The sequence below is a fragment of the Tiliqua scincoides genome, chromosome 5, assembly GCF_035046505.1.
Source record: "Tiliqua scincoides isolate rTilSci1 chromosome 5, rTilSci1.hap2, whole genome shotgun sequence".
NCBI lineage: Eukaryota > Metazoa > Chordata > Lepidosauria > Squamata > Scincidae > Tiliqua > Tiliqua scincoides.
Genome location: NC_089825.1, coordinates 68,262,541 through 68,284,829, shown reverse-complemented (window position 1 = coordinate 68,284,829; position 22,289 = coordinate 68,262,541). Strand labels below are relative to the sequence as shown.

The 22,289-nt window shown below is 47.9% G+C and overlaps 1 protein-coding gene across 1 annotated transcript in view; it reads left to right on the top strand.

Moving 5' to 3' along the window:
* Positions 1–364: 364 nt before the first annotated feature.
* The window catches only part of NR4A3 (nuclear receptor subfamily 4 group A member 3), a 40,726-nt gene continuing 18,801 nt past the window's right edge, over positions 365–22,289 (top strand). The window contains exons 1-5 of the mRNA XM_066627449.1: positions 365–704; positions 4,587–4,730; positions 6,841–7,757; positions 15,504–15,633; positions 17,148–17,320. Of these exons, the coding sequence (XP_066483546.1) occupies positions 6,843–7,757; positions 15,504–15,633; positions 17,148–17,320 (1,218 nt within the window). The 5' untranslated portion in view covers positions 365–704; positions 4,587–4,730; positions 6,841–6,842. The remainder of the gene's footprint in view (positions 705–4,586; positions 4,731–6,840; positions 7,758–15,503; positions 15,634–17,147; positions 17,321–22,289) is intronic.

Here is a 22,289-nt window from a genome sequence, read left to right as displayed (position 1 = left end):
TCCCCGGTGCGCACAGTCCCTGCGCTTTGCACTGGAAGCAGGAGTCAGAGTCGCGCGGTCTGCCCGGGCGCCGTGCACGAACCAGGGCCAGCAGGCAGCTGCAGCGTCCCGGGCCGGCGCGCCCCTTCCTCTCGCGAGCCCCTTCCGCGTGCAGAGGTGTCGCGTGCGCCACTCGCGCTCTCACACACACGGCGGAGCGGAGCGGAGCGAGCCAGACGCGGGGGGCGGCGCGGGCGCGGGCAGGGGCGGGGGTCAGCAGCGTCAGGCTCCCATGGCGTCACTATTGACGTCTCGCATTCCAGCCGCTGTATGAAGAGGCCGCTAGGGCTCCTCTCGCATAAATGACGTGCGGCGAGGAGGGAGAGGGAGAGCGAGCGGCACTCGGGAGCGCCTTCCTCCCTCCGCCTCGGCTCCAGGACGCGGGCGCAGGGACGGGCTCGGAGCGCGCGGCGGCAGAGGCAGCAGCAGCAGCAGCCAGCGGGCGTATATAAACAAAGGCACATTGAGCCGCTCCAGGAGCAACAAGCAGGAGCCGCGGCCGCCCTGCGCGCCCTCCGCCCAATGCCTCAGCGGGACAGCGCATCCCTCCGGACTGCAGCTTCCCGGGAGCCCGCCCGGGCTGTCCTCCGCGCCCGCCCGCTGCCGCTTTGAGGGGCCTGAGGGGTGGACGCCGCATGTAAAGACGGAACCGCCACAGCAGCCGAGTATGTGAGCGCCTGGAGGGGGCGGGCGGGCGGGCGGGCGGGCAGGGGGAGACTTCTCCAAGTTCGGGGCGCTCTCTTCCGCGGGGAACCGGGCTGGGGTCAGCCCGGAGCGCCAGCCGGGCGGGTTGCGCGCAGCCTGGAGGGGAGGAGAGGCCGTGCTCGCTCTCCTTCCCCGCCGCTTGCAGTTGTCATGGGGATGATGCTCGCGGGCTCGCCCTCCCGGGCTTGATGAATGGCAGCGATTTGTCCTCGTCCGGCGCTGCCCGCTGGAGCGGAGTTTACCCTCAGCCCAAGCCTATGCACGTCTACTCAGAAGTAAGTCCCGTTAGATTCAGTGGGACTTACTCCCAGGAAAGTGTGGATAAGATTGGGCTGTCTGTCGGAGTGGATCTGCTTTGGCCCCTTCTTTGTGGTGGGACGGGGGAGGGGACAAAGTCCGACGGGGCAGCTCGGAGGGGGCGGGGGGGCGCTTGTTCATGGGCTGGCCTGAGGCTTGACGCGGGGAGGGACAGCTCCATCCTCGGCATGTCTACTCAGAAGTAAATTTCATCAGTGTCAATGGAGCTTACTCCCAGGAAAATATGGATAGGATTGGGCTGTGCGTCGGCAAAGTTGCGGGCTTCCCGCCGGGCAGCTGGCTGGCACTTTTCCGCTGCACCGCGAACCCGCACGTGGAAGCGGGCGATGAGAGGCATGCGGCGGGGGGGGGGGGAGAGAGGCGTGGAAATGCTTGCAAACTTCTTGGATGCATCGCCTGGCGGAGCGCACGCCGGATTTCTTTCGCCAGCTTGGCGGGGCTGGGGAGACAGGTTGGGCGAGCCCTCCGTGGTCGAGGGCAAGCAGGCCTGCTTGTCCCACGCCGCTCTCCGCAGGCAGGCTTCAGCCCCACAACCTGTGCTGGGGCGAGCCTGGAAGCCAGGATCGTGCGGTGGGTGGGGAGGCAGGTGAGGCAGAGCCTCCCCGCCGGAGTCCTTCGGAAAGCGCCGCCGCCGTGGGAGGTGCTCAAGCACACTCAAGTGCGACAAGTGTCGCGCGTGGGTTGAGTGTTCTTGAGCACCTCCCACGGCGGCGGCGCTTTCCGAAGGACTCCGGCGGGGAGGCTCTGCCTCACCTGCCTCCCCACCCACCGCACCTCCCTGCGTGGAAGCGAACGCAGCAGAGAGAAATGCTCGCGACCATGAACAGAGTGGCTTTTCTCAGTGATGTCCCCGACCAGCAGCGGACTGTGGGGACTGGAGGGAAGAAGGACCTCATTCCAACTGGGCGCCAGACCTAATTGATGCCAAGGATTAGGATGATGCTCCAGCGTCTACTCCCAATCTATTTCGACCCTGCAACATTTGAAGTAGGGATATTTGAGTGTGCTCCTGAGCAGGTGCAGAGTGATTTTGCTTCAGCCCTGAGTATCTAGAGGGAGTTGCCACACATCAGGGTTTGGGGAGGAAGCCTTCTAGGTCGGATGGTGCGGGTTCCAGGCAAATCTGAACCCAAGGACTGTTCCTCTCGCAGGTCTGTAGGAGAACCACAGATAGATGGGAGGGGGGATTCAAAGGGACAGTCCTTTTGAGGAGATGGGGAAAGAAACATCTGTCCGGGGTACTTTTACTCCCGTCCCTGCAAAGGGCTGACAGCCCAATCCTATGCATGGCTACTCAGAAGTAAGTCCCACTGTGTTCAATGAGACTTACTCCCGGGAAAGTACGGCCAGGGTTGCAGCCTCAGTTGGAGGCGGGGCCCAGCCCCGGAGCCTCTTTTCCTGCGAAGGCAGCCTGAGCCCGACTAAAGAGTGCCCGTGCGCGGAGGCCACCCCGCCTGCGGAGGGAGAGAGGGTCTCCTCCAGAGCCGCGATCTCCAGGCAGGCGGGAGCCCCGGCCCCTCTGTGTGGCGGCGATGTGACCATTTCGCAGCCCTGTCTTGGCAGAGGGCCGAGGGCCAGTGGCCGCTGCCTCCTCTTGGGAAGTCCGCGGAGCCAGCCGTGGTTTAGCGACCCCCCCCCCCCCACAGTAGCGCCCGAACGAAACCCCCGGGACTTTCTGCCTCCCCCTCGCGGTCCCGCGGCGCTCGCCTTCCCTGGACAGGACCGGCCTCTCCCATCCCTGTGACTAACAACGAAAGAGATGGGGGCGCAGGGGAAGCCCCGTCGGGCAGGGTGTCATCCTGACTCTCCCGATGCCCCGGGCTCCGGCCATCCGTGGGATGCTGGGCGGACACCGAGGGGAGGCGGACTCGTCCCGCTCGCTGCCCGAAGCCCTTCGACATCACGCTCCTGCTTCCCAGACCTGGAATGGGTGCGTGTCTCGGGGCGCAGAGATGGCTTGGACCTGGGGAAGGGCAGGGAGGCAGGTCGCAGAGCCACCGGAGGGGTATCAGCCGCAGCAGGCGGAGGGGGGCCACGAGTGGGAAAAGGACCGGAGGACCTGCCAGGTGCGATCCCCGGTTCTTGCTCTGGCTCCGGGACAGAGAGTCCGAAGCAGGCGACGTGGGGCCGGTGGGGGGAATGACCCTGCGAGGCCTCCACCGCTGGCCTTCGGGGCTGAGCCTGGATGGGGCAAGGGCGCCCGGCTCTGGGCGACTCTGAAGAGCCCCCTGTCCTCAGCATTGAACCAATGGGCGCGGAAAGTGCTCTGCTCTGTTCTGCCGGCTTGGCCATCGCCAAAAGGAGGAGGTCGGTGGGTCGCCCGACGACCCGCCGTACTCCCCCTCCCCGTCCAGCATCGGCCCTGGGGCGGAGCCGTGGCGGGGCGGGCGCCTGCGAGAGCTGGAGGCAGAACCAAATGTGGGGTCCAGCTGTTCTAGAACAGCCTCTCTGCCTCCCCAGCTTAGGCTGGGACGGGGGGCCAAGCAGTCCCTGCCCTGCTTCATGGAAAGGAACTCTCTGCTCTGACGAATGGGATTCAGCGGGCTGCCGGGAGGAGGGGCGCCCGTGCTGGGCAGAGGGAGCCGGTCCTGATGGGGGGGGGGGACCAGATCCCGAGAAACTTGCAGCCCAAGGCTGGCTCCTCAAAGCGCGCCGCTTTGTTTCAATGCGGGTGGGCTCCGACGGCAAGGGAGCGAAGCGAAGCGCTGCGCTGCCTTTGCCTTTGAAAAGACTCACCGAACTGCAGCCCCGGAGGTAGAGCTGTGCTGGGACCCGGAGTGTGTGGCTGGGGTGGGGGTGGGGGGGGGGGCAGAACAGCCCGCACAGGTGCGGGCTTGCAGGCTTCTGAATGACATCCCACCCTGCAGAAAGGGGGGCTTGGTGCTTGTCCATCGCCACCATCATCACCCTCCCAGTCCCTCCCGCGTCCCGCACACTGGAGGAGGAGGCAGGAGCGGACGGAGCAGGTGGCTGGCAAGACAGCCGCATCATCCAGGCTGTTCCTTCCCGCAGCCTTCGCGAAGGGCTGCTGGGCTTTCTCCGGTCTTCCCTGACAGGTGAAGGGGCCTGCCGTGCCCGGCCTCGCCCTGACCATGCGGACTTGCTGTCAAAAACCGGGCTTCCGTTCTGGGGGACACCGAAGCGCCTGGGGGGGCCTGGGAAAGTGTAGCCGAGCGAGCGCTCGGGATTCGGGGAAAGCCAGCAGCAGGGACGTGAGGTGGGTGGGGAGGCAGGTGAGGCAGAGCCTCCCCGCCGCAGTCCTTCGAAAGCGCCACCACCCTGGGAGGCACCCAAGCACCCACAATCAGCGTGGGTGCTTGGGTGCTCCACACGTGGGTTGTGGGTGCTTGAGTGTCTCCTGCAGCGGCGCTTTTCCTCGAAGGACTCCGGTGGGAGGCTCTGCCTCACCTGCCTCCCCACCCACTGCACCTTCCTGCTCAGCAGATGCAGGGGAGGGACTTGCCTGGGCGGGGCGTCGGGGAGACCTTGCCGAGCACCTTCCGACCTCCCTGTCTGTGTGCTAGAGCCCAGGTCGGAAGAGCCCTCTCTGGTGAGCCCCGGCTCCGTCCCCGACCCCGCAGAGGAGGGATCGCCGCCGCCGCCCGCCCCCGCTGCAGCCGCCGCCCAGCCAGCCGCCCCCACCATTCGGCGAGCAAGCCACCCTCCAGGTAAAGAGCGCGCCTCCCCGCCAAGGCGTGCAGGCTCTTCTGGGAAGCCCGTGGGGAGATGCTCAGAAGGGCGGGCAGGGGCACTCCCGAAGGTTCGGGTTCCCTTTTCGGCCCCGCGAGAAAAGCCTCCTCCCCGCGCAGTTTCTGGCGTCCAAATGTCAAGCGGTGACATTTCGCTTCTCGGGAAACTGCTGCTGCGGGTGGGTGGCGGGAGGGCTCCTTCGAAGCCACATGGGAAGCGCGCAGGGCTCAGCAGCGCTGCTCAGGAAGCCCTGCCGAAGTTCGCCAGCGCCAGAGACAGACCGCAGTTCAGGAGCTTCAGACTGGCACTTTCACTCCCAGTCTCCGAGAGGGCCTTTTCCAAAGAAATACTGGGAAGTGAACCGGGGTCATGAGGAGGCATCACATTGACAAGTCAGAGCCTCCTCTCTGCAAAGCTGCCCAAAGAGAACTGAAAGCTCTTTCTTTGCAAATGCCCAGACTTCAAAGGAACTTGATAGAATATTTCCATCTGTTGATGTAAAACAGGTTTTGAAATCACACAGTTATTACCTACGAAAGCATAATATTTCGGTGACATCCTGTTGTTCAAAAGGATTTATTTGTGGTTGTAAAGGAAGCACAAAAATGAAAGTAGAATGGTTTTGCCTTTATGAAAGGAGGAAAACTATTGCTGGGGGTGGGGGGCACTTCTTAACAAACCAAGTCTTCCAAATAAATGTAAAAGAAATGACTAAGGGCCCAATCCTATCCAATTTTCCAGTGAATGACCATGCCACAGGCATGCGCTGCTTCCTGTGTGGGGAGGCAGTCCCAGAGAACTCCTCAAGGTAAAGGAAGATTTGCTCCCTTACATCAGGGCTGCATTGGGACTACATCCATGCTGGAAAGCTAGACAGGATTGGGCCAGAAAGCTGCAATCCTATGTAGACTTACCTGGGAGTAAGCCCCACTGAATATAATGGGACTTACTTCTGAGTTGATATGCACAGGATATCCACTCTAAGTTTGTCTGAATTTTCCTGTCATATGAAATAAATGGACATTCTTCCTTTCCCACTTGTTTTAAAAGGTTTATTTTGCTCCTCAGAAGTTGAACCTAAAACTAGTTACTGCCCTTCGATTTTCAATGCAAAAGAGTTCAATCATTTTCACAAAAGTTTCAGTTCAAATGTAGTAAGATGTTAGTTTTGCTTTTTTATGTTTGATAATCACCTTCTTCTGCTGATGTGTTCGGTGCTATGAAATCATCATTGCTGCTCCAGGTTTCACAGATTCACAGCATGATCCTATGCATGTCTTCTCAGAAGCAAGTCCCATTGTGTTCGGTGAGGCTTACTCCCAGGAAAGTGTGCATAGGATCACAGCCTCTCTTGAGGTTAAAGTTAGCTTGATTTACTCTAAGAACAAGCCCTGCAATATAATAAGATGAGAATCGAAGCATGCAGATCTGGTAGTAAGAAGCATCTACCTCTTGTGGTAGGTACAGACATTTCTGTTCCTCCTCTGAGGGATCCTGCAGACAACCAACCTTTAGGTTTCTTTTCTGATTTTCCACCTGCCCACCCACTCATCAAGAGCCACATTCAGATACTATAAAGTTTTGTTTTGCTTCTAAAGTTTCAGTGCACTGAAAGGACTGCATTTTGCTTGTCATGCTGGCATTACTTGACTAACCTCAACCAGTGTAACTGAAAGCAGATGCTGACTTTCGGTGCATGGAGGGGGATGTGTAATTCCTATTCAAAAGCTTCCTCAAATGTGGGCAGCTCCTTTCATGGAAATCCCTTCAGTGTTATGGAAATTATGCAGACATATGTAGATTGTTATGTTTTGCACACAAGTCTCTTTCACTGCATGTACAGGGAGCAGGTGCATGTGTGATCAACTACACATCATTAGCACGCTTTTTTTTTTCCTACACGGAAATGTTTTCCTATGTAGGAAATTTGTCACATTTTGAAGAGTCTCCAAAACAGAAACAATGAAAATGTGTCTTAGTTGCTTCTGTGCAATGCAAGAACTTGCAAAAGAAGGATAAAAAGACAAATCCTGCATGGGCCAGCTGCAAGTGCAGCCATTGCTAATGGACTTTTTCTCTGCCTTCCAGATATGCCCTGCGTGCAAGCCCAGTACAGCCCTTCACCCCCTGGCTCAAGTTATGCAGCTCAGACTTTCGCCTATGGCTCAGAGTACAATCCTGAGATTATGAACCCTGACTACACCAAGCTGACCATGGAGCTGAGTAGTGCTGAGATCAGTGCCACTGCCACCACCTCTCTACCCAGCTTCAGCACTTTTATGGAGGGCTACTCTGGGAGCTATGAGCTCAAGCCCTCCTGCCTATACCAAATGCAGTCTGCCTCCTCTTCTTCCTCACCTTCCTCCTCTGGAAGCCAGAGGCCCCTCATCAAGATGGAAGACAATCGGATGCATGGTTATCACCCTTCACTGCCTCCCTCTGCAGATGAGGGCATGCCCAACCCTTCCATGTACTTCAAGCAGTCCCCTCCCTCCACACCCACCACTCCTGGGTTTCCCTCCCACCAGTCTCCCTGGGATGAGCCACTGCCACACCCTCTTCCACCAGCACAGACTTGCATGGCCCCCAGCCATCTGATGGACACTGCCCCAATGAAAACAGTGTCTGGCCGCTTTCCCCTCTTTCATTTCAAGCACTCACCACCCCACACGCCAACACCTGGTACCCACATGTGTTATGACACCACCGCCTTGAGTCTACCCATGGGAACGGACAGGCCCACTGCTAGCCAAGCTGCTATGGAAAACCATCCTTATGGGCTCCCGTTGGCCAAGAGAGCAGCCACCTTAGCCTTCTCACCATTAGGCCTCAATGCAGCCACCTCCAGTCTTCTGGGTGAGAGCAGCAGTAGCAGCAGTGGTCTCCCATCTCCACCCAGCAGAAGTTCTTCATCAGGAGAGGGCACTTGTGCTGTATGTGGGGACAATGCTGCCTGCCAGCATTATGGGGTGCGGACATGTGAAGGCTGCAAGGGCTTCTTCAAGGTAAGAACTGCAAACTATCTCATGCATATGTCTTTTCCCCTTATCTCACTCCATTCTGTTTCTGTACATCTGCCCTCCAGCCCAGTTAATCATGACTAAGTCCCTGTGAAACCAATGAAACAACTTAGTTGTGATTGATCAAATCCCACTGAAAAAAATGGGACTTCAGTTATGACTAATTGTAGCTAGATCAGATCATAACCCCAGGCTTCCTATAATCCACTGATGATAGTGTTGTATTTTCACTACAGGAAGTTCTTTCGCTACAGGAAGTGCTGGGCTGGCTGAGATACAGTAGTATCATTTTTTAATATAATGAATGATCTAATCCTGTGCATGTCTACTCAGAAGGAAGTTCCATTATAGGGGCTTACTTCTAGGTGAGCGTGAATTGGATTGCAGCCTCAATAAATGACTTATTACCTTGATCTAATTCTTATTTGCACTGGAAGTTATTAATAGCTTTCTAGACACTGTTTCTTTTCTACTACTGTTTTTGTTGTCTATATAGCACCATTGATGTATATTGCACTTTCCATATGCAAAAACTGGTCCTTGCTCCAAGAAGCTTATAATCTAACATTTAACAGGAGGAGGGACAAGAAAGGGAGGACAGGAAAGAGAGAGGCAAGACAGACAAGGATTAATATGAGAAAAATAATAATTTTCAAATCTGTAACTTGGTTTCCCTTCTCCCTTTGCTTTGTGGAATAATGCTAAACTTCATCCAGATTTATTATCACATTTGTATCCTGCTCCTTTTCAAAGGACCTTAGGACTGCATACATGGGATTATCCCTTTCTTACTTCCACAGCACCCTGTGATGGAAGCTAAGATCCAGGTTCAAATCCCTGCCCAGCCATGAAATTTCCTGGGTGACCTTGGGCCTCTCTGCCTTGCCTACCTCACAGGGTTGTTGTGAGGACAAAGGAAAGGGAGGAACTTGCCTTGCCTACCTCACAGGGTTGTTGTGAGGACAAAGGAAAGGGAGGAACTATGTGTACACCATTCTGAGCTCCTTGGAGAAAGGGTTGTATAAATAAGTGAAAAATAAAATGTGATCAGAGGTCAGTCAGTGAACTTCAAGGCTGAACAGGTATAAGATCCATGTAGGAGTAATATCATGAGATGAAGCCAGTTATGTATCTGAGTCATTACCTGTTTTTAAGAAACAAATCAGTATGTTCTTCATCTACCTTTGTAAATCAGAGTGCAATTCACTCACATCAGAACTATTTCTAAAATTAGCCATGAAACTCAGAAAGCCCAGCAGTCACTTTGTGCTTTTAAAGGGATAAATATAAAAGGACAAGCTATGATCTATTGCTGCTGTGTTGGCACAAGGGTGTACAATAATCAGATGGAATTTGAGATAGGATTTTGATGTGAAATGAAACAGGCATGAGCTCCCCAAAAAGAGATGTTTTGTCAGTAAGTCAGTAAGTTTTCATCAATATACAATAAATACTAAGTAATATGGGAACTAATTACTTTCCAGAGTTACTTCAGTAACTGCATCAGATGGAATAAACTGTAGACTTTGAAAGCTGATGCCCCAATCCATTTGCTAATCTTCAAGATGCTAGAAGAACCATTGTTAGTCTTGCTGCAACAGATAAATACAGTTATTGTTCTGAAATACAACATTTCAGAATATGATCTTGAAGTTTACTGAGCCTGAGAGTTTATGCCTCTTCAGTGATATTTTTCATATTGCCCAATACTTTTAACATGGGCATGTACATGTACATTTAACATTCATGCATTGTACATTTTGTTCTGCTCATTCAATAAATCAACAGCATAGGCCTATGCATGTCTACTCAGAAGTCAGTTCCGTTGTGTTCAGGGAGACTTAGGGCCCAATCCTAAACTCAGCCAGCACTAGCGCTGGCACTGGGTGCCATAAACATGCTGTAAAGCACTTTATGGCACCTGATGAGTAAGGAATGCCAGTGCTTGGTCTGCACTAATCAGGCACCAGGCCCAGTACTGGCAGGAAGCACAAGTGCCACAAGGGTAAGTGCAACTGCTGGGCAGTGGTGTGGCCTCTGGGGGGTGGGGGAAGGGTGGAACAATGGCAGGGAGAGGGCGGGGATGGGAGGGGGTGGAATCACTGTATCCTGAACTCCATATTGGGCCACTTTCGCAACTTTCAAAATCTGTGCCAGCAAAATAGCCGGTGCAGACTTTGAGAAGCCCCATTGTGGGGCTTGGGGCTTTCCCTGAGCAGAGCTCTGGCTGCTTCCACTGCATACAGTACATGCAGCAGTAGCTGCTTTGGTGCCACTGCTCCAGAAGGCTCTTTGCAGCTCAGGATTGGGCTGTCCCCAGGAAAGTGCATTGCACTAAGGCAGTGGTTCTCAAACTCTCTGGGAGAGTTTGAGAGCCACTGAGTACTTGTGTGGGGGGAGGTGGTGGGGGAAAGGCAGCAGCAGGATCGCTCATCCCAGGGGGCTGCAGGGGCTTGGGTGCACTTACCCAAGCCTCCTGCAGCCTCCCCAGGCTGTGGGGAGCCAGGCGCAACCTGCAGCAGGGCTCCCCGCAGCAGTGAAAGTAAATGCAGAGCGATCGCACTCCACTAAAGCGGAAGTGGAGCTCAATCACTCCGCATTTACTTTCACTGCCTCCTCCCTCCCTCCAGGCTGCGCCCCTGGTGGACCTAAGGTGGGACAAACGGGGCAAATGCCCAGGGCCCTGACCCTCTTGGGGGTGCCTCCACCAGACTCACCCTTTGTCCTTTTCTTAAAGGAGAAGGGGCACTCATTATCTATGCTGGAAAAGCAGCAAAATGCTCAAAGTAAGCCCTGTTGTGTTCAATGGGTCTTACTACCAGGTAATTATGTTGAGCTGAGGTATTCAATCCCTAGGAAGGCTGGCTAGCCTCCAGGGGCATCATGAGGCATCTGGGGGAGAGAGGTGGCCGTAGCTGCTGCCTGCTGACTTGCTGCTTTTCTGCAGCTGTGAATGAGGTGGGTGGGGCAGTGTGAGGTGGGGAGGGCTGTGAAACATGGTGGGGAGAGGTGGGAGAGAAGGCTGGCTGGGCAGTGGCAGAGGTGCTGCATCTCATCAGCACAGGGCACACTCCTTGCAGGCTTCAAACTGGGAGGGAACAGTAAGTACAGGCAGCACAGTGCTTTCCTCCACTTGGGAAGGAGGGAGCCTAGCCTGCTCCCAGGGTGTCCAAATGCCACAAGACAGTTCCTCTGTCTTGCCTGGGGGGAATAGGGGTGGCATTTGCATCTGCTGGTGTGTATGTGTGAGCAGCCCCCATCTACTTTGGGGTGAGTTGTAATCTTGCTCTGTGTGGCTGCAGTCCTTTCCACACTTTCCTGGGAGTAAGCCCCATTGACTAAAATGTGTAGACCTACATAGGCTTGGGGTCTGTATCAGCTTAACCCAGGATCTTCACCTTTCTCTTTTTCCTTCCCCTTCAAAAAATAAAAAAGCCACTCTTGATGACTTTGCCTCCAAAAATTGATTAAAAAATAATAATACACATTCCTTTTCAGCCATCCCCCTTTTGCCTCCTGCCTCCTTGGGGGGGGGGGGATACTTCCCATGTTGGCTGCTATTGTAAGACAAAAGGCACAATCCTAGCTAGGTCTACTCAGAAGTAAGTCCTATTGCGTTCAATGGGACTTACTCCCAGGAAAGCGAGGTTAGGATTGTAGCCAAACAGTCTCTGGGTCGATCTTCTAATTTGCAGTTAGCAGATACACACAAAACAAAGTCTTCCCCTCCCCCAGCAAATTCATCACTTCCCCCCTCCCTTTCCAAAACCCTCCAGGTGTGCTGCTAACAAACTCAGGAGGCAATCCTAACTAGGTCTACTCAGAAGTAAGTCCTATTTTGTTCAAGTGGGGCTTACTCTCAGGTAAGTGTGGTTAGGATTGTAGCCTCAGACTGCTGGCAGTTTTTTTTTTTTTTGTTTCTAGTATATAATTATAACACCTTCATCCCCATTTTGGGGGTAACTGAGGTGAGGTGTTGAAATGGGGAGCTGTGGCCAAAGGCCACAAGGATCAGGGGAGCCAGAAAAGTTTGAGAACCACTGACATAGAGGATTGCAGCCTGAAAGTCAGCTCCTTCCATTAAGAACTTTTTCTTCCCTCTAGAAGTGTGCATCCTCTGGAAGGAGAGGCTTGGGGATCTCAGCTGTCTGGAAAGGAGCCCATCCCAGCCAAAGGTGACTTTTTGAGAAGTCCCTGGCACAGTGGAAAGCTGTTAGGCACCCTCCCCCAACACACACACACACACAACTGATACACATTAGAACCAAAGCATGAACAAACATTCCTTTTCAGTTCATTATCATGTTTAACGTTAAGCACCAAAAAAAGGGATGGTGGGCAGGGAAAAATAAAGGATGCTTCATGGTGAAACTACTGGGGGGAGGAGAGAACAGAGGCAGCTCTTCAACTTCTCTTCTGTTGCTTTTGACATGAGAGAATCCCAGTCTCTCCAACCTTGAATTTAATTCGATTCCCAGAGCTTCTCCCTGGTGCAAAAAGAACTGAATTCTTGCCTGTCATAGAATGTCGCTGTTAAAGGCATAGGAGATGGGACCCAAAGCAGGCTCCCACAGTAAGTGTGGTATGGCCTTGCTGGAGAAGCAGAAATCTGGCTCAATGATCCTGTTTGGGCACAATCCTAACCAGATCTACTCCAAAGTAAGTCCTATTTTGTTCAATGGGGCTTACTGTCAGGAAAATGTGATTAGGATTGCAGCCTTTGCCTCCTAGCCTGGGCTAGCCTGGAGTTTCCTACCAATTTCGTGAGTGCTGTGCACATTTTAGGAAGCATGGCCACTCTGCCAATCAAAGCTGTTTGAGTGTGTTTGTAACTGATTCGCTGCACCTTTGTTTTCTGCCTGATTTAAATATCATATGACGGCAGGGTCATTTTCTGGGCATATTTGCTTAGGAGAGATCTGTGTTTATGTCAAATGCAAAACTAGAAACATAGGGAACTATACCCCAGAAAAGAAGGTTGTGTTTTATGACAGGCTTGCAGGATTAGATGCACTGATTTTAGTCCCTGAAAAATATCCTGTGCAAATGCACCATTCTGAGCATTATGGATTTCATATTATAAAAACATGGTATACCTAACTCTATGGACCCAAACACCTTTACCTTGTAAGTAAATTTAATTTATTTCAGTGTTTCCAAATAAATGTGCTCAGGATTATGATTTATGGGCAACTTCTTACATTGCATTGTAAAGATCCAGAACACATTAGGATGCAGTTGTCTCTGAGAGAACGCTTTTGATCAGATATTTTCAGAGTTCATATTGCTACTTAAGACAGAACTGTACGTGTGGGAGATGTTCCAAGATTGTAAAATATTCATGACCCTGTGACAACTTAGGGCCCAATCCTATCCAATTTTCCAGTGGCAGTGCAGCTATGCTAGTGGGGCATGCACTTCATCCTGTGGTGGGGAGGCAGACACAGAGGCCTCCTCAAGGTATGGGAACATTTGTTCCCTTACTTTGGGACTGCACAGCAGCTGCACTGGTGCTGGAAAGCTGGATAGGATTGGGCCATAAGGCTGCAATACTAACCTCACTTTGCTGGAAGTAGGACCAATTGAACATAATAGGACTTACTTCTGAGTAGACTTGCTTAGGATTGTGCCCTAACAAAGTAATGTGGCACAAGTTTTTGTAAGCTAAATTTATTTCATCTACCATTTTTACATTGCAAACTTCTATAATACAGTAATAATAATAAAATTAATTAATTAAATCAGGGGGGTGCCAAAATGTTAGTTTGCCCCGGGTGACAGATGGGCTAGGTATGCCACTGGCCCCCGCCCCTGAAGGGGCAGAGGCCAGGGCTCACAGGCTGGGGCATCGCAATGCCCCAGTTTGAAAAGCATTGCACTAAGGATTGCAGCCTGGGGGCCCAATCCTATCCAATTTTCCAGTGCCAGTGCAGCTATGCCATGGGTGTGTGCTGCAACCTTTGGTGGGGAGACAGTCACAGGGGCCTCCTCAATGTAAAGGAATGCTTTTCCCCTCATCTTGGGGCTGCATTGTAGCTGCACTGGTGCTGGAAAGTTGGATAGGATCAGGCCCTTAGTGGTCTTAAACAAACCACTCAGACTCAGCCTCCCCTATTCTTCTGCCAACCAAGCAATATGGGGATAAAAATACAAATTTTATTGTTCTGAAAATTGCTGAAATAATAAATCTGAAGTAGTCTGACCAAGTGAAATGTACTATTTATTTATTTATTTATTTATTTATTTATTTAATCAATCACATTTTATAGGTTGATTTATTTGTTTTTCGCATTCTAGGTGTATATTTGAGACTGGTAGATAGACGATGGCTTTTAATAAACTATTCTTGATACCAAAAAGTTAGTATACCAGTTTTTGTGTAGAGAAAGAGGAAGGACACAATCCACCAGGAAGTTCTCTTGTGGGCTGTGCAAGCGTTCATTTATTTCAAAGAGTTTGCACAGGACAACTTTCACACATGCTACCTTTAAAGGAATGAGTGTTTTCTCATTGCCTTTAGAAGAGGCAAGAACAGTGTCCCTTATGTTATTTTCAGCTTCTGCAGCATATTGATCTGGCTTTATAATCTTAATTCTTTGCATAAGGTAACCCACAGAAATCTTCCTATGATTTTGGTCAATTTCAGGATTAGGCCCTGTATAATTACAGGAGTTTTCCCAATGCAGTGTGCAGCCTGCCAGTCATGGTATAGTAGGTTTTTATTCAGTTTATATTTATGATTAGTAATTTTTTAAAGTAATGGTATAAGTAATTACAAATTATTTATCTGCACAACATTCCATTTTGATTTTAGAAATGTGATCACTTTACAATATCTGTTTTTCTGCCATTTAATTTGTTTTTATGAATTACATTTCAAAATAATTGCATACAAAATATTATATAAACCTTTATATGTAAAAATATCTTGGCATGATCCAGGCACAGTTAAGCTCTTTGTCCAATCTTCATTTCAAAGGGAGAGATGTACCATGCACTTAATTCTCTCACTGAAATGAGGCTGCAATCCTATGGACACTTTCCTGGGAGTAAGTCTCATGGAACACAGGGAGACTTATTTCAGAGTAAACATGCATAGGATTGTGCTGTGAGTTGGGCTGAAAAGTGCTTCACTTTCACTGAATCATGCCTCCTGTTTTTTTCTAACTTGTTGCAATCTGTGGTTATTGTAACAAATCATACCCTATAAAATTTATTTTGTATATTGGTATTTTGTGTGTGTGCATAAATTTGTTTTTCTCAATTTTTAATTTCCTCATGTTGATTTTAATGATGAATAAAACCTGTTTATTTTGATATATAATAATAGTGATAGTGAGAAAAATCAATCCAGATAATTTTGATTTTATTTTAATAAGGTCAGTAATAATCAGGGGAACGAGCCAAGTAGAAAATTGTTCCCAAAAGAATATTAAAAGCCAAGTTAATCTAATCCCCAAAGGTATGATGTGATGACCTGGTAATTTCAGATATGATTTTATCATTTAGGAGTTGGCTGTCTCTTGAGCCTGGCTTCTGAACCATCCTCGATTATTTTCATTGTCAGTAGCTAACACTAATAAAATTGTTTTTCCTGGAGGCTAGTATGTTAGGAAATTAATTTTATCTAATTATACGAATTGCACTGTCGCTTTTCACATGGTAATTAAAATGCAACTTGTCAGGTCCCGGCTCATTCAGTTGACTCTTTCTTGCATTATGTTTTCTTAGAGGACAGTTCAGAAAAATGCAAAATATGTTTGCCTGGCTAATAAAAACTGCCCAGTGGATAAGCGCCGTCGAAACAGATGTCAATACTGCCGATTTCAGAAATGTCTCAGTGTCGGCATGGTAAAAGAAGGTAAAGAGTTTGCTATTATTAGTCCAAACGTTATGTGACTGAAATGGCTTGAGTTTGAAAAGAGTGACACCTGCATTTAATGCTAAATTATAACATAGCAGCATTTGTGCTACTTATGTAGGTTCTCTTTATTCCAGATTACAAACAGATTTGTCAGAGATCCTACCTGGAAAGCCAAACTACTTAAAGGAAGGCTTTCCATAGTGATTCTTCAGTCTACTCTCTTTGCTGTCATGAAAGGCTTCACATTTCAAATTTTCCACTTCAAAAATGTTGTTTACATTTCACTGCATCTTGTCACCCTATGTTTACCCTGGTCTCCAGTCTCATCAAATTGCATGTACCTGTCTGCACACTTTTCCCCAAGAGCAAAATCCTAGGCATATTTACTCAGAAGTGAATCCCATTCTGTTAAATGGGGTTTACTCCCAGATAAATTGTATAGAATTTCAGCTTTAAACTAGTAAGAATCACTTAGGCACTATATAAATAAATAAATATTGTGATGAAGGTGATAATTTTTGTGTGCAAGCTTATTTTCCATTTAATACATTAATCAATTAAAGTTTTAGTTGAATAATTGATTATTTGAATTGGTGAGATCAAATTTTCACCAGTAAAATCATGAGTTCATGGCACATTTTTAAGGGTATTGTTGTTTTTAATACTACTTTAGTTCTTCTGCTTTCTAGTAATAGGGAGAGACAAGGAAAACATTAAAGATAACCTTTCCTTCTAACAAGGAATGGTAGCTTTCTTTTTTAAAAATTTTTGTTAGCTCACACATCTTTCATAACTCAGTGGTGCCTCAATACTGAAGGTCTGGTGACATGCAGATTTGTTTAAATATAATTAATTACTTATTAACTTAAAATCAAATGATTAATCAACTTATGATTTGTTGGGAGCCCAGTTATTATCTTGAGTATATTTACTTATTTAAATTGTTCCTTTTATTTCAACGAAAATAAATTGTGATGTTACTCATTTTGAAGTAGTCACAGGATCATTCTCTTGGATTGACACATTTTAGACTTTTCAAGATGCATTTGTCAATATAATATGTGCAAGTCTATTATACACATATTTAAGTGCCAACTGCAGGTGCAGCGTTTTTAGCAGAGCAATTGTATATGCACCTAATATAAAAAGTTTCTTAAGCAAGACTCATTAAATACCTATAAAAATGTATACTTGCCCCAAAACTATATATCATTGTATGCAACATAGGCAGGGCAGTGCTCCAACCATTAGTGAGTATGGACATGAAAGAAATATATTCATAATATCCATTTATGTCCTCAAAATGAAAACTGTTGCCTGGTTGACTTGTCTTTCTACAGATGTGATAACAACATGCGTATGTAGGAAGCTAAGCCAGAAGAAAGAGTCATTTGCTTTGTAGTAGTCAGAACCGAAAGTACAGCACTCTAGTGCTCATGTGTACCTTGTAGGAATTTGCCATGGTATCTTAGAAGACTGATTCTTTTCTTTCTTTTTTCTTCCTTGATCAGTTGTCCGTACTGACAGTTTGAAAGGGAGAAGAGGCCGGCTGCCTTCCAAACCAAAGAGCCCTTTACAGCAGGAACCCTCCCAGCCCTCCCCACCTTCTCCTCCAGTCGGTATGATGAATGCTCTTGTGCGAGCGTTATCCGATTCTGCACCCAGAGAGCTTGATTATTCCAGAGTACGTTTTGTGTTTTTATACATATAATTCTTTGCTATATGGTATGTGTTTAATTTGTCAATTTGGGTACTGCAGGTAGAACAAAACAGTCAATTTTTAACTACTACCATAATGAGTGGCCTAGCTCCATTGCTGTGATTCTACTGTCTCAAATAGCAATTTACTAGAGGTTGTTTCTACTTGCATAGTGTTTTAAAGTGTAACAATTACATTTTATTCAAGAAGATAGCCAGGTAAAATATGAAGCAATTTTATGCATGGTTCTACAACAAAGAATGCAGAGGCATTGGTGAAACCCCTTTTGTTTCAGTTGATCTCTAGTAGTTGTACCTTTTCAAACTCAATCCAGCAAGAAATGTTGCGTCTCCCAACAATTATGCTTAATTGGCTTAAGTAGACCACTTCCCTCTCCCTGCTCCCCCACATTATGCTTTTGTTGTTGTTTTCCAGTTGATCCATCAACATTTAATGGCTCCTGAGGGCCACAGAAAATGCTCAGCCTGAATCAAGCTGATGGTTTTGCTTTGTTTTTTTTTTTGGGGGGGGGGGGGGCTTTTTTTTTTAATTTACAGATTTCTGCTACATACCTAGGGCGTCCACCAAGTTGGCACTCAACCACTTGAATTCACTGTTAGTGAATATAGGTGGTGAGTTTACTATTACTGTATATGATGATGATATGCTGTGCAGCCTTACTCGAAAGGAAGCCCTATTAACACCAGTTAGTAAATGTGGTTAGGACTGGAGTCTGTCTTCAATATCTCCTTTAAGTTAGCTATCACTTTTTTACCCAGTCTTAAGCTATTTCAAAAAGTTGTGAAATTTTCATTTAAGTCACTGAGATCACACCTGGGACCATAAAGGCTGTAGAATGTCTTCGTTTCTGAATGGAAAGATATGCTCAACTTAAAATGAAAAAATATTCAATTACTTAGTAAATTACTCATATTTTACATTTATGTTGTACCTGTACTTTCTTTCAATGTGTTCACTTTATTTAAAATATGGATAGATTTTTTTCTTTTTTGCCCTCTGGAGCATTAGAATCAGTTACGCATTCAAATAATTATTTATTGTATAATTGTTGTATTAGAGAGAGAGAGAGAGAGACCATGATTCTAAACACGTTTCTTAAATTCAGTTAATTGGAAGAGATGCTTGAAAATGATATTTATTTTACTCAGAAGTAAGCCCATTTCGTTCAGTAAGACTTAGGCCGTAATCCTATGCTAGTCAACAAAAACAAACACCTCTAGTTATACGAGAGAGCAGCAGCTATATTTCTGTGGGTATGTTACTATAGCTAATGTCAGACTATCCATGTGTAGCTTCCATTCATTCCAGTTGAGCTTTTGCATGAGAATTTCCTTGTGGATAGTACCCTTAACCTGTAGAAATTCATGAGTTAGTGCTTTAGATTTTAAGAGCCTTCTTTCAGAATAAATGGCGTTTATTGATTTCAGTCTATTCCTGTGTATATATGGTGTCAGAGAAATTACCCAATATGATTTGTGGATTCAGTCAAGTGATAGAAGATATCATATGTACTTAGTTTTTAAAAGTAAATTGCAAATCTATCAATTTTATATAAAATGTTCTGAAAAACTTATTATGGTTAATGAAATTGTTAAGAAAGTAATCTTTATACTAAAATGGGGAATCTTATAAGTTAAAATTGCACAAAAGCTTGTGAAAGTACTGTAGAATCATTTGATACCAATCAATTTAGATTTTAATCCACAATATTCAGTTCCAACAGCTGAGTGCTTGTTGTTAGTTTTACTGTAGTTTTACTTTAGATTTACTTTAGAGTGTGAGCACTGATGGTGGCATTAAAAACACTTTCATTAAGTGTGGTTTCTATAGATATAGAAAATAATTAAAAGAGAGCAACTGAAATTTAATATACTTTGATGAAATATGGAGCAAGTGCCTATATGCTTTGCTGTACTATTGAGGTTTGCTCAATTAGGACAAATTCTGTCTATTTCAAATACATTGCAGAATCATGGCCTCCTAATAGAGTAGTGATCTGGCACAGGAAAAAAATGCTACCCATTATTTTGATCCAGAGGCGTTTAAAATAACTATGTAACCAGTCCCACTGAATTATTTTGACTTGTTGATACTCTGAGTTTTAAAGCTGGTATTAATTTACCAGCCCATAGTAACAGTATATTTAGAAACTTGCTTTCAAAAAGCAGTCACTAGGAGGAGACTCTTTAAAGGGCATAGGCCTAATTCGGGTCTCCCACCTGTTTTTGCATGGGTGCAATTCCACTTCAGACAATTTATATATGGGAGATGAGATTCTATCCCCAAACTTCAAAATCTTTGTTCAGGCAAACCCCTTATTGACTTCAGAGAGAACTCTGCCTCATTCAGTGACTTGGGGAGATAATAAATTAAACAAACAGTACCCATTAGGGCTAAACTTAATATTGTAACACTAGAAAGGGGGAGGGCATTGGCGTGACATTTTCCCAGTTTTTAAATTTTCTTCCCCAGTTAGTCTTCCAAATCAAGAGTGAGCCTGACTGGGGTAAGTGGCAGATGGTTGGGTGTAGGAGGAGTTAAACATCTTACCTCTCCTGCTGATTTCCCTGTCTCAGCAAACCTGGGGCTGGGGCCTAGAGTTTGCTGAGATAACTTATAGTTTGGAAAACAATTCAGGTCAAAATAAGGTTCTTCAGGTAAAAATAAGGACGTTGTGTGAAGTAGTGGCTCATTAAGGAAGCAGGGGCTCATTTCCTAAAAGAGAGCCCTCAAGACAACCAAGGAACAAGGGCCTCCTCTTCTGTTGTGTGTGGCCTACAATTGCTACCTTTTTCCCAACAGAGGCATCGGTGCCTTTTAACAATTATGTGAATTATTTGGCCTTGTTACAAAACTTGTACTCTCTTTTCCTCCCTCATCTCCCCCCAACCCAGGCAGTGGCAATCCTGGCCCCGGGTGGACCGGGGCCAAGACCGTAAGCTGCTTTCCCCGCCAGCTGGGCTGTAAACACCCCCCCCACCGGTCCCACCCACTGCCTCCCTTCCAGAGGCCCGAGGAGGCTTCCCCAGCCCTCAGAATGCCTTCTAAGGGCATAAAAACTTCACTTCTGGTTTCCTCCATGTTACTGGAAGTGATGTTTTTCAGCCTTTACAAGGTCATTGGAGGGTCAGGGAGGCTGCAGCGCAGCTTTCCCGGCCCTCAGAATGCTTCTGGGGAAAGGCCCTCAGCGGGTGGCCCTCAGAGCAGTGCGTCATCCAACTGAGTGCTGCAGGGGAGCACTGCAGGAGGTGGATGGCGGTGCAGCACCACTCCCCAAGCCTGGCGCCCAGGACATTTGTCCCCCTTGCCCTCCCCTTGGGTATTCTACAGGCCCAAGGTCTTACCATTCAGTCTGCTCTCAGAAGAATGGAATAAAAAAGTTAGAACTTGCAAAAGAGAAGGGGAAGCAGTATGTATGCATGCATGCTTGTCTACAGGCATGCTCATGAATGGATCAACCTCTCCAAGCTCCTGTCCTCATTGCTTTGTTAGCACAACCATCCCGCATTAAAAAAAAAAAAAGCTATCCAGGAATTGCTGAGGGCTTCCAAGAGTTGCTTAATATATTGGTGCCTAGTTATGTGCCAGGTAGAGAGCCAACAGATACAGATTTCCCCAGCATGAAGATGTGTGCGTGAACCACGCATGTAATTTTTGTGTGGCTTACAGCTGTTGAAAACATACAGCTTCTTTTAGGATGTAAAATGTATGATCCTAACAAGACTAAAGGAATGCAAACTGTTCTTCCTTTCTTCATAATGCTCTCTTTAGTGGCTAGGATTATAAAACGGCTAACTGTTTTATGCAATAATTAGGTCACATGCCACCCCCACCATACTTCATTTCTGCTGCGCACTGGAACTGAAGGGAAGCTTTGTAATGACCATCTAAGCGAAAGACTACAAAATATAGTCAACACAGCTTTTGAGGCTAATCCGGTCCCTTCCTTTCAAAACAATTAATATAGAAAATGAGAACTAACTAAAACATACTGTAATTCATTAATAATAAGATAAGACAGATGTAGCCTCTTCAACCATTCGTGTTCCAGGAAATAAATCTAAGGGCACAATCCAGAGAAGTACTTGGGCCAGCACAAGTCCCTTGCGACAGCCCAGGAAGGCTGCAAACATGCTGTAAGGCATGTTTGTGCCCCCTTGTGAGTTGGCAAGGCGGCGTGTGGAGGCGTGCTGGCCTCCACAGTCTGGCCTCCACACCCACAGAGTCTTGCGTTCGTCGAGTTCAGCTGACACAAGACTCTGGGGTGGGCAGGGAGGGAGGCAGGAGGGAGGCGTTCCGGGATGGGGGAGGCAGGGGGGTGGCAGCCGCGGGGGAGTGCGGGTGGGGATCAGGAGGCAGTTATGCCAGATCCCAACCCCCATTCCCGGGGAGCTTGGAGCAGCTTCAAACCACTCCGCTCTCCTCAAACTTGTGCCACCTCAGGAGGTAGTGCAAGTCCGAGGAGACTCATAGGGGCCAGGGTGCCATACCCAGAGGTGCTGGATACAGCATGAGCCTCTTGGTTTGCCTGTTTCAGCACAGGATAGGATTGCGCCCTAAATGTCTTTGCATTTATATAACTTATAGCCCAATCCTAAGCTGCACTGGTGCAGCCAGGCCTCATGGCCTGCACTGAATATAATGCAGCTTCAGAACTGTCTGAATGTCATCTTGGAGTAAGGGGATATATTTTTATATAGCTGGTGCAAATCCGGAAGCCCGTCTAGGGATGCCTGGTCTGGGAATGGGGGATAGGATGTGGCATGCGCCATCGTTGCCAGCCCTGCCCCTTCTCAGACCGGAGCCTCCCCTCATTCTGCCCTGTCTCTGCCCCAAAACACCTCCTTCCTGCCTCCAAACCACTCTCCCTGCCCCCTTCCCAGGCCTGATCCTCCCCTCGTTCCATCCTCTCCCACCACCCTCTCAAGTACCT